The sequence below is a fragment of the Diprion similis genome, chromosome 12 (assembly GCF_021155765.1).
Source record: "Diprion similis isolate iyDipSimi1 chromosome 12, iyDipSimi1.1, whole genome shotgun sequence".
Lineage (NCBI taxonomy): Eukaryota > Metazoa > Arthropoda > Insecta > Hymenoptera > Diprionidae > Diprion > Diprion similis.
The window spans coordinates 3,910,410-3,925,783 of record NC_060116.1 but is presented as its reverse complement, the minus strand read 5'-3'; the positions used below and the strand labels follow the sequence as shown (position 1 = coordinate 3,925,783).

The 15,374-nt window shown below is 38.2% G+C and overlaps 1 protein-coding gene across 1 annotated transcript; it reads right to left on the bottom strand.

Annotated features, from left to right (window-relative positions):
- Positions 1-13,394: 13,394 nt before the first annotated feature.
- Positions 13,395-14,982, bottom strand: LOC124413618 (odorant receptor 46a-like). The gene is made up of 4 exons (XM_046894339.1): positions 14,833-14,982; positions 14,616-14,723; positions 13,529-13,687; positions 13,395-13,451 (listed from the first exon to the last, which is right to left on the bottom strand). The coding sequence occupies exons 1-4, from the start codon at positions 14,980-14,982 to the stop codon at positions 13,395-13,397; spliced, it is 474 nt and encodes a 157-aa protein (XP_046750295.1).
- Between the last annotated feature and the right edge of the window lie 392 nt (positions 14,983-15,374).

Genomic DNA, 15,374 nt, shown 5'->3' with positions numbered 1-15,374 from the left:
AAAACTGCGTAGCAGGTATTCATATGATCTACAAGGTTAACGGTAGACATGTTTTCGATATCTATCACGAGAAAGAAGAAAACAGCAAAAAACAGGTTCACTACCTGAATTTCTGACGTTCTAGTTCGATATCTCAACAACAATGAATGGTAGGTGAAAAATGTATACGACCTAAATTGTAGAACGTAAAATAGCAACAAAAACGTATCGCATCGCAATTTTCGTATCTCGACGGAGAGCCAAGTTATTGCAAAAAAAAAAAAATTTAACCGTTTTTTCGAGATGGCGGAGAATCCACATAGAAAATCTTGATCGACAATTTGAAGTTGAGCTTCTCTAATCCCCGCCCCCGCAATTTCCGTGAATCAACTTTCTCGGTTCACTTGCATTTGGAAATGTATATGATGACTGGACAATCATGGTTGTATCGTAAAGTGCATTACTTCCAATTATTGTAGTATTTTCCTGGCCTGCTGTATCTTCAACAGTTGTATGCGCTTCACTATTTATGGACGGCAAGAAATTGCGCTATCAAGGAAAGAAATTGTAATATCGAATCAAAGAATTGCGACATTGTATAGTGAAATTTTGATGTCAGATGAATTCAGCTGAGATAGGCAGTTGTTCGGTGAATAATTGGACGGATCAAATGCACCTGAGATGAAGCACGTTCCTTTTATCATGAATAGAAACTCAATCCAATTTGTCAATAACGTTTATTGTCGAGGGAGCGTGGACGTCGCCTGTCAAATAATTAAGTTATTCAGATTACCGTGCCGTCGTTGGACACATCAATCCAATTCCATGTAGAGATTGGTGGATAACTGCAGTCTCGTATTTTCCTTCCACATACAAATACCAGGCAGGCAAAGTGGGAGATGTACCCGAACCTTCATCGAACGACTAGCTTAGCAAAACGAGAATAGTGACTTACCTCTTCTGGAATATCTTTTACACTTGATTAAAATCTTACTTATAAGTGTGGTATACTATATTGAAGTATTTCAAAGAAGATATCATTTTCGTTTTTCCACCGTAGAAACCCCTAGATAGTTCGTTCAGGTCAAAAGAAAAAACTCTGTCGAAAGATGAGCTCTCTATGTTACGTAAAAAAATGCGCTCATTCTATTTCTCGCTTTTTCACATTTTTTCGAATTTATGAAAAATCATGAATAATTTTTTTTCATTGCTCACATCAATCATAATATCAATTTATACTACAAAGAAGGCCCACACTTGCAGTATTGAGTCTCCCCGTCGATGTTTGAAAAGTGTATAAGATGACTTTTTGACCACTAATTTATTCTCATGTAATGGTTATGATTTAATGTGAACTTTTCGACCACTAATTTATTCTTATGTAATGGTTATAATTTAATGTGACCTTTCAATTTCAAATAATAAGACTCCCATCTGATATAGTGTCATGTCATGGATCGTGTTTTTTGGGTTGATTATAGATTACAGGGAAAAAATAATCAGTGTTACAAAGTGTTTCTTCGTGATTCGAAAAACTATGAAAGAAGTAGAAAATCAAATGAGCGCGATCTTCTATACAACGTATAACGCCAATGAACAGTCAGAATCTTTTTCCAATCCGAGCAAACTTTTTCAGTGGATGCCACGGTGGAAAATCGCAAATGATTATTTTCTGAAACACCCTAATGCAATATGCTGATTTTAAATCGCGCGTTGGCTGAAGCCTTACGATCTGACGCTAGGCCTCTATTGCCGGGCTTTGATGCCTGCCCACCGTTCGCACGCCTCGGATACTTTCCTCGCTCCTCACCGCACACGGGCGTCGGCATTAAAACTTTCACCCGTGGATAACATGCCTCGATGATAAAGGAAAGATGAGTGTTGGAAAGTATTCTGAACAACTACCGGACGCTATTTCGAATTCTCAGCATTCAGTTCTACTATAAATATATATATATATCTTTTCAAGGAAAGTGTTGGAAACGCAGAAAAAAAAGAAATAAGACAAAAAAAATTAAACAAATAAAATTCGAATTCGGAAGTGGAGTGAGCCTGTGAAGTAACGTAAGCGCGTCATGATTCAGAACGTGCAGCTGTTCTCGACTCGCTCTGTCATTTAGTTGCAACAGCTTATACTTCGTAACGATATAAAATTGTTATGTTGAGTTATTGCGGAAATGTATTCGCGTCCGAGATGTGAATTAATTCACGAAAATTCAATTGAAAGCGATTGCTGAAACGGAAGGGCGACATGTTTTGATTGCTCACAAGCCGGTAGGGTTGATTTTATAGCACCGGAAATTCACCGTCTTTACCTGAACATTATTGCTGATTTGAGCAACCGCAGGAGTCGAATGAGAGCAGCCAGACTCCAGACACTTCAGCTCCGATTATCGAAGAGACAAGTCATCCTTTCGTGAGCTTCGCGGATTGGAACTAAAACAAGAAGAAGGTTTTATTCCCACTCACCTCACCCATAACAGAAAGTTTCAGTTTCTTTGTTGTTTTTTAATCCGCCATTTCTGCATTCAGGTTTTCAGCTTTCCTCTTTGCTAAAATTATAACGTATGGTAATATGATTTCAGATTTTGCGGTTATGTCACATAAAATACAAACCTTCTAGGTCCAATATTGCCTATTATTTCCTTTACTGCGAAATTTGCGGGAACTTCGTGAAAATCGTTATGTACCGGATTCATCTTTGGAAGCAACATCAACATCTAGTATAATTTTTACCCTTCCATCCGAACCTATGTTACAAGATTGTGACAGCATTCGTGCTCAGTTAGAAGTTGGAAGGTGGGCATGGCCCTTTCTGAACATAAAAATGGAATAAATGTGTATTCTGAATTTTTTTTAGAAAAATTACACGGCGCGACGACTGACACGGTTCCTCCGTCTATTTATTTGAAACGCGGTGACGTTTTTTATACTCCAGTGTTGTCCTAAAAATATATTGACAGAATGTATGTCTATGATGTGCCGAGCCCACTTCAAACCAGAAGATGTAATACCAAACAGAAAAAAATTGAAAAACGTGTTCTGCCAACCATGAACATACCAAGCAAATTGTCTGAATTTTATGAAAAATCCTGAACATTCCCAACCCCCCGTCTGAACACTAGGTCTTTCACGAGACGGTTGTTTTCTGAATAATACTTCTTAATTTGAAACTCTGCCAACTTTTGGATGCTGTAGTTAATATGTACTTTGAGAAGACACCGCTAATTTTTTCTGATGTTTGGAAAACCTTGAATAATTTGAAAAAGTGTACAGACAAAAGGTGTACGAAACAAGTGTTCACACAGAGGGTTGAATATTGTATATTGGTGCAACGACAATATCCAAAAACAAGTCGAACATACTAGGTATGATGTGATGGAAAGAAGAAATAAATATATCAACTTTCCTGACAGGACTGGACGAAGCAGTAAAGATGATCCAAGGTAAATGTCGCAGAGATGAATCGATGGCACATGACACACTTCACGAAATTCTATCAATAGACGATGTGAATACAGCATCAGGGAATCTTGTAATACAAAACAGTTCACGTTGTGCCACAAAAAAAGTCAAGAAATCACTTCAATTTGCATCAAAATTACAGTTAAAAGAAAGCAGTAAACTTGAACGATGAGTGTTTCCAAAAGTGTACGATAAACAAGGAACCATGTAATGATGAATGTAGGGGCGATACCTAATGTTTCGACAAGCATACGGAATTCAAGTGCTGTGAATTATTTTCATTAAAAAAGCACCTGGTGTGAGTGGTAGAAAAGGTCCTTCAAAATCAAAAGTTTGGTATTTTTTTTTTTTTTTTAAATTGCTTTGCATAATCAATTTTAGCTGACAATATTGATAAGATCGTGGGATGGTAGATATTGATTTACGTTCCAGTTGCAGAATATTTATGCTTGCAATAGTAATTTGTCAATAACACATGCCACCTATACTGCTTTCTGCTGCCCCAGTATAAAAAATTAAAACCGAATCAATTCATTGTCGCGCAGATTCAAGTGCGGCAACAAGGAAGAAGGATACAAGCATCGGAGGAAGGACGAGAAAAGACTATGCAATGAATGCGAACCGGAGAAAACTCTTAAACGCCTGTTGTACGAATTCGACGACGGTCCAAGAGATAAAAGGCAACTGGCACAAATAATGGCCGCAAAAGGAGAGGAAGAGCAACATGTCCACGATCTCGAGACTGCCCTATGTCCTTTGTGACTTCCGATTCAAACCTCGCTCCGATGCGTTAACGATAATCTCCATCACAGCTGCGCTTCTGTGTTAGATTTGAAAAATCACATCGACGTAAAAAAAATTTTGGGAAAAAATGTTGCCAATTTATGAAAGCTTCTCAAGGCTTGCGAGCCCCGTGAGATTTATTAAAAATACATAACAAATACGAATACATCAAGAAATAAAATCTCATCAGAGCAAAGCCGAATCCCCAGGGGAATCAATTTGCGAATTCAACACCGAAGGCGTAGCTCTGGCGAAGAGCATCGCCAACGCGTAGAGTTTCTGTTCCAATCGGAAATCACAAGCGATGAAAAACTGATGAAACGGGTGAAACGAAAAATATCAGGGTACATTGTTTCGTAGGTAAAAGTCAGGAATAGTCAAAAAATTTTCATAACGTTCAAAATATTTGTTAAAATACTTACGCTATTTATTGGACATTCCGCATCGTATGATGTTCAAGGTGATCTTTTGATTATGTTCAACTAATCCTAACAATCTGAATTGCTTTTCATAAGTTTCGGGTTTATTTTTACTTGCGGTGCTCGTTCAATTATCGGTATTTATTTTCACATACCGACAAAAACGGTGAAGCTTAGCAGATGAGCAATGGCTGCGCATACTAAGGATTCATCTTCTCATCATGCAGGCTGGCCATCTCGAGCTTTAGCATTCAAATATAGCTTATGAGAATTGTTTGAATGATGCGAATTCATTTAGGTTCAGCGGGTCTCGGATAGTTGATGTAGTGATTTGGGAGAGCTGGTCAACTCTTATTTTTAATTAGCCTCGGATCAGCGACTGCTACGAGTCATGATAAAAAAAACCATTTTGATTCGCCAATTGCCACGGGCGAGTTTGACCACGTTACGATTTCACCGACCAATTGCAAATTCGCACCTACCAATTTTCATCGTTTTCTCTTGATGAATGGTGACAATAACATTAAGAATTAGACTGCTTTGCAACAACATACTTCTGAATAATACGCAGTGCATTGATGAATCAAGAAGTAGTTATGTATAAATTCAGATATTTTCGTCATTCGAACAACGTAATTGATGTATTAGTTGGATAATGGTAACAAGGTGCGTCCACATTTCGGCACTAAAAAATTCACACAGGCTACATGTGAGATAGACGAATTGTAACAATTTGATATGTTTATACAGGTAGTACTGTAACAGGTAGCAAATGTAGCACTCTGCGATTGCCGCAAAGTCTTTCATTTTATGCAATCATATATTCTGCTTTCTAAGATTCTATGACATTACTTGCAGTATTTTCTACCCTGTTCCAATATCCACACCTAAGCAATCTATTAACTAGGTATTGCTAATAAAACAAATGCTTCCATTCACCTTCAATTACCAACAGAAATTATCTTTTTACATTATGAAAACGCCCCGAAGATAGGATTCAACCATTCCTAGCACATTGTCTCTAGTCCCCAACTATCGCACATAGCGATGTGAGGTACGAAAAACTTGCTGAAATAGTCTGAAAATTTTCTTCCAATAAACACACTTAGAGCAATGTGCGTTCGGGGGCTTTATTACTTATAGTTTCAAGAACATTTCAGAATTGTTTCGTCAAAATTAATAATGAAATGGTGGCCTGGTGCATATAAGTAGCGGACAACTCCGAACTCAATGCCTTTTGCGTTAGTGCATCTCTTGATATCACTGTCCAACTTGTAACAGAGGAAAAAAAAATTTTCGAGTTCAAAACACCTTTTTGGGTTTGACCTTGTCACCCAAATATTAAAAACAAATTTCTTCTCAAATTCATACGATTATGAACAAGAAAAGTCTTTTTTCGACCAGAAAGTCGCTGAAAAAAAATTAATTTTGGGATTTACATTAAAACATAGAGCCACGTGGTCTATTTAGTAAACAAGTTTTAAGGATTGTGTAAAAATTTCTAATTGATGAAATAAAAATTGACCGACGAATTTGCGCTACCGAATTGAAAACGTGGTCTGCCGCTCCACATGTGCGTCATAATCCCTGTAGCGACCAGGTAAGCTACGAAGCGAGCTTTCACATTTGCGCGCCAGATTTTTTATGGTTCAGAAAACCCTTCGGATTTTTCCCTCGACCCGGCCATAAAACATCTGGTCGCCAAATGCAAACTGCAAATGCACGGCTAGGCTAACCTAACGGTCAACCTCGCCTGGGTATTTCCGCGAGTAACCTTCCCCTTGCCGAGGGGAGTTTTAGTTTTACGTTAGCCAATAAGAGATCATAATTGTAAAACGAACTCTCCACCCACTGCAACGAGCGTGGAAGCGACAAACTTAGTGGGTAGTCTTCCGACGACGCTCGACAGCGAAGGACGCCCGAGTTGCGATTCGTAACCTGTCTTAATAAACACTCACAAACAAACAATCGTCTATTCTACGATCCAACCAATCCTCCTCACAAGTGATCCCCAAGTACCCATATGCCATTTTGATATTAATTTCAAGTAAAAGAATTCTCAAAAATATGAATAATAAAGTCCTCGTACTCAAATTGCTCCAAGTGTTTTCATTTTCTTTCAAAAAAACTTTCAGAAATAGGTATGATTTCAGATCGTCCAACCTGTACCCCCGCCCCTTATGGAACTATTAAATTTTTTTCCTAACTCGTGTTCATTGTTTATGAATATTTTAGCTAATTTTGTAAGTAATATTATCAAAAATCAAATAAGTCATAAAAATATCGATCGTCTTTACTATGAAATGTCTAGTAGAAATAGTTGTAATGTAATGCATGTAAAAAGTTGTAGCGTAGAAAAAAGTTTTGATAAATTAATTGTCCAATTGAGATATTATAGTCTGCTCTGAAACTTGGAATTTGAGTTGGCATCAATTTTTCAAGCTTGATGGTTACAACATAGAGTGCAATGAAAGAATCAATCAAGCAGATGGCTCGATAGTATGTGTGAAAACGAAGTTGAACATAAAATCATAGGCAATATTACATTTCTATACATTCTAATTACAAATAAAAAACTATGGAATTGCAAAATAAGTGCACTGTATCGTTGTGATGACATTGATATAAGTTTTGTAAACGACAGTTTTTTTTTTTTTCAATAAATGAACCAAAATAGAAAAGCATCTCATCGCAGGGGATTTCAATATATGTATATATTAGGGTGCTTCATTTAAAACGAACATTTTTTTTTCGCTGATACATAAAAATTTTGTTCCTTTTATCGAAAAACAAATTTCCTGAAAATTTGAGCCCTTAATTTTAATTTTAAGTGGTTCCTTTCGATGGATGTATATTTCCCATTTAAATAACATGTAATTCATGATTTTTTTAATCTAAACTAACATAGCTCCGTTTGATTTCATGGTATTTCATTGCGATTAGTCAGAATTTGTAGTATATTAGTGACTCTTTGAAAGTACCCACTGACATTTTTTTGTACTTGAACCCGTCTCATCGGCGTCGGTCTCGAAAGCCCAATTTTCTTAAAAATTGTTATATTTTCGTACTTATCAACAAAACAGTTGAAGTTATAAAAAAATTATCAAAGATCAATTATCATATATCAATATATCAATATATCAATAATCAATATATCATATATTGTACTATTCAAATAAGCCCGCCCCAGAACTTATTCGACCAGGTTATTGACCAAACAAATTCGACCTCAGATCTGTACGTCGATAATTTCCGCCGTGACCAAATCTGACACTCCTCCGTTGACTAGATAAGTACGAACACGCATTATTGCGAAAAGGGTGTGAAAGATACGTTTTTAATTATAATTTGAAAAGCTTTCAGAATCGGCGAAGACCCTTTCGTCACGACATATATATATAAATAAAAAAAACTACGAAACCGCACAGGTCATCTGTTTTTAAATAAAAGAGGAGTGAGGTACAAAGACAGAGAGCAAAATTGTTATAAGGGGAAAACAACGAGACAGAATTATTGGCCATTTCAAGGATGAGTTTTTATTTTTACGTCTATATTTATTTACTATTTATTTATTTATTTATTTGTTTTATTTTTACGTCTACATTGATTTTATTATATACCTTTTTGTTTTGTTTTTAATTTACATCTCTATTTATGTTATTTTACATTTTTTTTTTTTTAGTTTTACACCCTTTACGTACCTTTATAAACATGTCATAAATAGAGACTTCAGCCCTTATTATTTATTTATTCATTTTATGTTGTTTTTTTTTCTTTATTCTTTTTAATATTTAAAACAATAAGAGTAATCCGTTACAATATAGATTTATAAAGCTTTAGAACTAATAAAAAATCACTTATCCGACAGCCAAAAAGTTACGCTGGAGATGCAGTTGGCGGAGATTCAGTTATCTCAGTTTAAGATTTTTCAGGACCAGAGCCGAAGACGTGACTCGATTTGGATTTCGGAAGTCCTAGTTGAAGCGGCGGGTGTGATAAGCCAGCCCTTATGCCATCACAACCTGTGCACTCAGGTGTTTCAAGCCGAAGGCACGTTTATAGTTAGACTGACCAATCGAATCCCTGTTCTAAATTGCAACGACTGTCTTCGAACCAAGGTTTTTGACGCCGTGGCTGTTTTTCGGATGTGATCGCGGACTCGGATGTTTAATCGGAGCCAATTTCTGTCGTGGTTCATCGATACTGTAGGTATCCTGATCGAGTCTGCAAAACTAGTAGAATCGATCACTACGTCGGATAAGAAAATCGAATCGTCAACTCATCTAACTGAGTGTTGTTAATGAATGAGTTCAGAAGAACAAAAAGAAACATAAATCAGAGATTTGATACAACGGAACAAAATTCAACTGAACGTGAAATTTGCAAAAGAAAACTAGTCAAACTGAAGAGAACTGCTAGTATTTATCGTTACTGCTCCTGATTTTACATTAATTAATTCAGTCTAATTCTGGCGCTCTGTCGAAACTGATTGATCTGCTAACTTTTCTTCATCTCTGCGAACTCTGAAGTCCGCTATGCCAGCTGTACATTGTGACTCGAATAATTGATTCTAAATTATCAACGAGCGCTTTGCTGCATCTGACTCTTTACAATTTAGCCGTCACTCAGAGGAATGCTATACTATCTACTGCTCTATACCATCTAACTCTGACGAAGTGGAGTGCTATACCGCCTACTGTTCTTCACTGCCTATTTGCGCATCTACTGGTCTGTACAACGCAGCTGTGGCACAAGGGAGTGCCGTGATGTACTGTCTACTGGTCTCTACCATCTAATTGTGACTCAGAAGAGTGCTGTACTGCCTACTGGTGACGAGTGCCGGCGAGGCACCTCTATTTATACGCAATCGGACCGGTCAAGCCGATTGGCGTCGCCACTGTCGGTCGTCAGGTAAGGCTGGTCTTCCGTCGTCGTCGCGGTCGAGACGCCCGTCTGGGTCCCCCTCGATGCTACCTCCCTCTCTCTCTGGTACGTCCGTCAACCGTCGGTTACGTTCGGGTATCCTCGTAGCTCCTTCTCGTGTACAAGCCTCAGCTGGCAGCGTGGGTGTGCTGATACATCTCAACAGTATGGACGAAGAGAGTCGTACAATGCGTAACACCATCTTTAGTGATAAGTGGACCTTCATGAGTACACCTGACGGTCGAACTTTCACTTGATTCCGATTTCTCCTCAGGGTGGTGAGAAGCCAAAGACGAATTATTCTGCTTCGAATCCTAGACAGATTTGACGTTAGGTAGTGAAGATTGATGTCGTACGCAACGGACACCAATCTCAGATACACGTCACAACTCAGAGATGTGTTGTAAATTATTCTTGAAATTAAGAGGCATCAACGCACATTGCGCATCAAAATTCATATGATGTTAAAAAAAAACATTACAATAAACATTATTTCAATGCTTTATTTAATTTGCTTGGTTCATGCGCGGTTCTTTATTCCGTAACGTTCCATCTCGTACGACTTTGCGTCGTGTTCGAAACATTTCTGTTGCAATCGCATGATCTTATAGCAGTGGAGACAGTTTTCAAGACTCATGTTTTAAAAGCTTTGTATTTATAACGTCTCTCTGGTAATATTCTGACATGTTATGTATGTCGATTTATCTTAAGGTATTCGGGATGTGTAGATTTTTTGACTTCTAGAATGTTTTATTTTAAATTTCCCATTCAGTAGAAATATTCTACGCACAACATTTCTGTTGTGCAACAGAGATGTTACCATTTGACGATTTAAAAAATGAAAGAATATCAGATACATTTGCTCGGCTATCCGAAACTTAAAATCATCACCCGAACGGTAGATTCGTCAGTTTAATGATGACAAGTGCGCAAAGCACTGACACTTCAACTGCAAGCGCCAAGGTTCTTTCTCCTAAACATATTTAGTATTGTAACGGCCTTTTTTACCAAAAAGTAATTTCATTTCTTGCTCTCGATTTTGTGGCGGGGTAGATGACTGTCGTTCCGTCACATAGCTATCAATGACCGCATCCACGCCCAGCTGTGATGGTATAACGCCCTATTTTAGGTTAGTAACCCATAGACTACACGCGCGTAAGTAAAGTGAAGGGAAGCTGAAAGGAACTTGTCCGGAGAAAGTTCAATGATTGAAAATGTAATTGATTTATTATGGAAGATCTAAAAGTAAAATGAAAATATGTGGATGAGAAATTGATTGCAGCAGGGAAAATGATAGAGTTCGGGTTGGTTTCGGAAAAAGAGGCAAATATACATAGCCAGATGAAAGAAAACTTAAAAGTAAGTAGGAGAGGCCAGGAATGACGGACCCTCAAAGCCGCTAGTAATTTTTTGTAGCTTTTGAGCGCCGCATACAAATTGTTTTGATCTATCCTGACCAAATTCGTCATTATTTTGCTGTAGGTGGGAGGGAAAAAATAATCCTGAGCACGATGGACCATCCCAAAATCTTTATAAATGTTTTTTTCTCTGAAGTGACTCAGCATCCCTTAACTTCACCTGTTTGAATGAATCATTGATTATCTATCAATATGTATGGCGAAAAAAAAAACTGTATTCAGGAGCAAATGAATTTTATCTAAAGCATCATTTTTTTCAAATTTTCATGTAAATTATGTGTACCTCAAAGAATGTTGCATTCATTAATTCAAAACATATCAAACAAATCTCTAATAATATATTAATATTGGTAGAAATTTGTTCCTGTTGGTAAAATTTTTTTGGAAGGTCCGTCGCGCCCTGCGGTCTCCCCTACATAAAGAAGTTAGGAGAATGACAAGTTGCACTTTAGCGCATTCCATGTACAACTAGCATTGTAGGGAGTAATCCGCTGACTCGATTTGAAATCCAAGTCAAACAGGTGAGAATAAGCAGAAGATACAGAGTGTAAATTCACTGTGAGATTATGGGAGAGGAATCTGAGTACTCTCATTATTCGACATGAGACGTCGCTAAGAATCGCGAATGCAATTTTCACCAACCTCTCGATTCACTGCATAGTTGGCAGGGTGATAGAGGATGCATTGGGACAAATTCAAAAGCCTTCTATGAAACAGTAGTTTAATCCTTTCTACCTCACATAGGTACCTGTGAGGGTTTTTTTCTTCGGATCTGAGGCGGGGGATTGAAATGATTACACATAAGTCGCTGATCTATTGATTGAATAAGCAACAAGTATTTAATGAATCTCCTGGTCAGGATATCATTTCTGTTACAACTTGTCGTTCCGTGGCAGACCACCTTTTCGTGAATACATACCTCATTCACTCACTCTCTTCGCTTGACCCACTCGAGAGCTCTCCTACTACCACAAATAATATCTACTACCCGTGCCAGTGGAGTGACAAGTTTCCCTTTCCACTTCCCTATTTGAGACCTACGACCTTCTATTATCACAGCAACAAAAATAAATTTTTGAAAGAAAATTGACTAGTAAGAGTGGTAGCATTTTTCATAATAATCACAAACAATGCACCCTTGTTTGCTTTCCTATCTCGAGAGTGCGCTGCGAAAAATTTTGCTATCAAAAAACGTGGGGGGAAACTGAAAAGTTCCACTAACTTATAGTTCCTTTCTCACTCCGCTCAATTTAGGTGGTAATGTCTTACAGTAGGTTGCCGAATAAAGACGAGCGCCCACTGTTGCGGTACAGCACAGGATCGAAACGGCTCCGCCTGGCTGCGGCCCGCCGTCGCTTACCGTTGCACAGCTTCGCCCGGCGACGTACGTTACGGCAGTTTAGTGTCCAAAATTAATACAAATACAATACATCGTTTTTGGTGTTGAGAAACTAATTTCAAGTACTTAACTCGCTTTTGGCGATTCCAAAAACCAAAACAAAATAAAGAAAAACAAAAGATCTTATAAACATTGAATGTCAATGCGCTAGTCGCCTTCTCAATGATAATAAACAGAATTACCAAAACCAAATAAAAGAGATTATTCGAACGTGCTTATCGCAACAGTTATTTGCTAAACTAAGGCGCTAATGGCAACGGATTTAAACTTAGTAGTATCTACAGCAGTGTTCGTTAAACACAAAAACAAAATGTCAACTCGGTCAAATCATACAACTAATGATGGCGCTAGTCACCTGAGCAAATTAAATAAATTCTCAATTCAACAATCCTAACTTAAGGCGGTTAACGGCGACGCATTGGAAACTCGAATATAACAGATAATTTGTTTTTATCGGTGAAGGCTTGCTTCAGGCTGCAAGCATGAATCAAAATTAGGCAAGTTGAATTGCACACGCTACGAGCAGGTTATTTCTCGCAGTATTTCTCTCGTAAAACGTCTCAGTATATCACCATATATCTATGTGTTGAATATGAAAGTTTTCGGCTTAACTCAATGTTATTCATTGTTGTTTTGATAATTCGTTTATTTTATAGCTGAAAATTTTAAATAACTGCAATCACATATACCTACGTTGGATTCGATACCTTATAATTTCACGATCACCTCATATGTGTCATTGAAAAAGATCGTTACAATATAGAGGCCAATCCATAAATTCTTACCGTACAAACGGGTATGAAAAATTGGATTAGTCTGCTTTTTGCATTATATCTTTCGCCGTCAGCCTTTAATTACGTAGAATATGATGTGAAAATGACGGACAAGTCAAATTTCCAGTGCACAATTGCTCGGTGGAACACAATACACTGCCCCACAAACAGAAAGTGGAATACTTTTTTTGATGAAACAAACTCTTCACGTCCCGGCGAATTTCGGCGGTCTTGTTCAGTTGCCGAAAATAGTTAGCAGCGTTGCGATGTACGAGAAACTAGTCGACAACGCCTAAAAAAAAATTATTAATAATAAGTTGAGAGGGTTTGCAAAAAAGTAAATATGTTGTAGGCTCATCAAAAACGTACACTTCCAAACATTTCCAGATTCAAACCCGGAAGTAGGCCGTCCACTTTGATGACTAATGGCTGAGTGGCCCTCTGCATCATGAAGAGTAACAACTTGCGCGTCTGCGGCGATTTTCCCATCCACTGGCTATGCAAAACGGTTTCTGATACTCGTAGGCTCTTTGGAAGACACAAAATATTATTATCGATGTGAATGTCTTGCAAAAGTGCGGATAAGGGTGACATAATAGTTTGAGTGAGTTGAAAAATGCTGAACAAAAGTTCCAGCTGAAACTTTCTCCAAGTATTGTAGACCAAGTAGAACAAGATATTATACAAATATTCATAGGAGTATGGCGTTGGTGGAATAAACGATACAAAGGTGTTTCTAGTGTACATATGTATGACGTAGATACGTAGTACCAATGAATGACGGACGAACGGTCGACGGTTCGATGATACAACTCAAAGTTCGGTCACAAATATTGAAATAAAAATTCCCTGTCATTTGCTAGATTTTCTTGACTGGGAATATATTCGTTTGCGACTGGAACGAAAATAAATACATAAAGGAATCGAGTTTTTTCAAAATCGAAGGGCAGGCAAGGATAACTAAGGTAGGAATACGTGCTCAAGAGGTTATTCAAATAATATGCATATTATTATTGGCATTATTCTAGGAGTCTCTGGTGAAAGTGCTTACTCCGAGCTACGCGTTCACCGCTAGCGGCACCACATGCACAAGTTTTCGTTCGCAGTATTTGTACGCAACGAGGGCGTTCATTTATCACGTGAGCGTCAAAGCACGACGGACGCCAGTGAAGAGTTTGCCGACATTGGTAATACGGGCCAAACCTGGTTCAGTACCATATTCAATCGTCGCTTACCAACGCTGGGTCAGCGATGTTCCATAGCTTGGGTACCGGTACCAGCGAAAAAACTCATGCTAGTTCGAACCCGGTAAAAACTTTCCTTTGCCGAGACTGAGCCAGCTTTGGTTCATGTTTATAAATCATCTTAATGAGGATCGCTAACGCACGATAGCGATTAGTTCTAATCTAACAAACCTTACTGAAAAAACTGAACGAGCGGAACTGAAGTCAATTACCGATTGAATTAAGTGGTCAGCAGGCCAAGCGTACAAAAACAGCTGAGTCAAGGCGAAGAACATGAAGAGAACCAACATGAAGAAGTCGACTAATGAAAATGACCTCCACTTCTGTAGCGCCATAACATGAAAACAAATATTTTATCAGGTCATAGAGCTAACAGACATGCAACTTTCGTCGCCACATAGATTTTTATGTATTACAATTGATTCTTACGTAAGCGAACACCAGTCCTCCGAACACAACGGCTGCCAAGTTGCTTGCTGCTACCTGACAAGCCATACGCCTCACAGGTATCGACATTTTGTCCGCAAAACTGAAAATTGTACGAACGTTAATAAAGCTCGTTGAACCTGTCCTTGCCATCGGAGATTTACTTGGTTAGTGCAGTGTTCAATCTGAATATAACGGATAGTAATTCCGGTTGCCTTTCTCAGTGCGTCAGCTGTATAGACTGTTTCACATATGGAGAAACTTATGATATAATATATGACGGTATATACAGCTCTTCTATTTGCCTCAGTCGATGAGGGATTCCAAACAGTACGGGCACACGACAGCCGTCGACGCCTCCTCTCTGAGTCAGGTCACCAAGGACTTATTACATCACTGAATGATCGGGATCATAGTTTGGGGAGCCGTGGTCACAATCAAACACAACTTTCAATCTTGTTCAAATACACTTTTATTCTGTAGTTCATGAGTCTTTACAATCTGGCCTACACACATGTCAGACACAATCGTTATAACACGCCTGA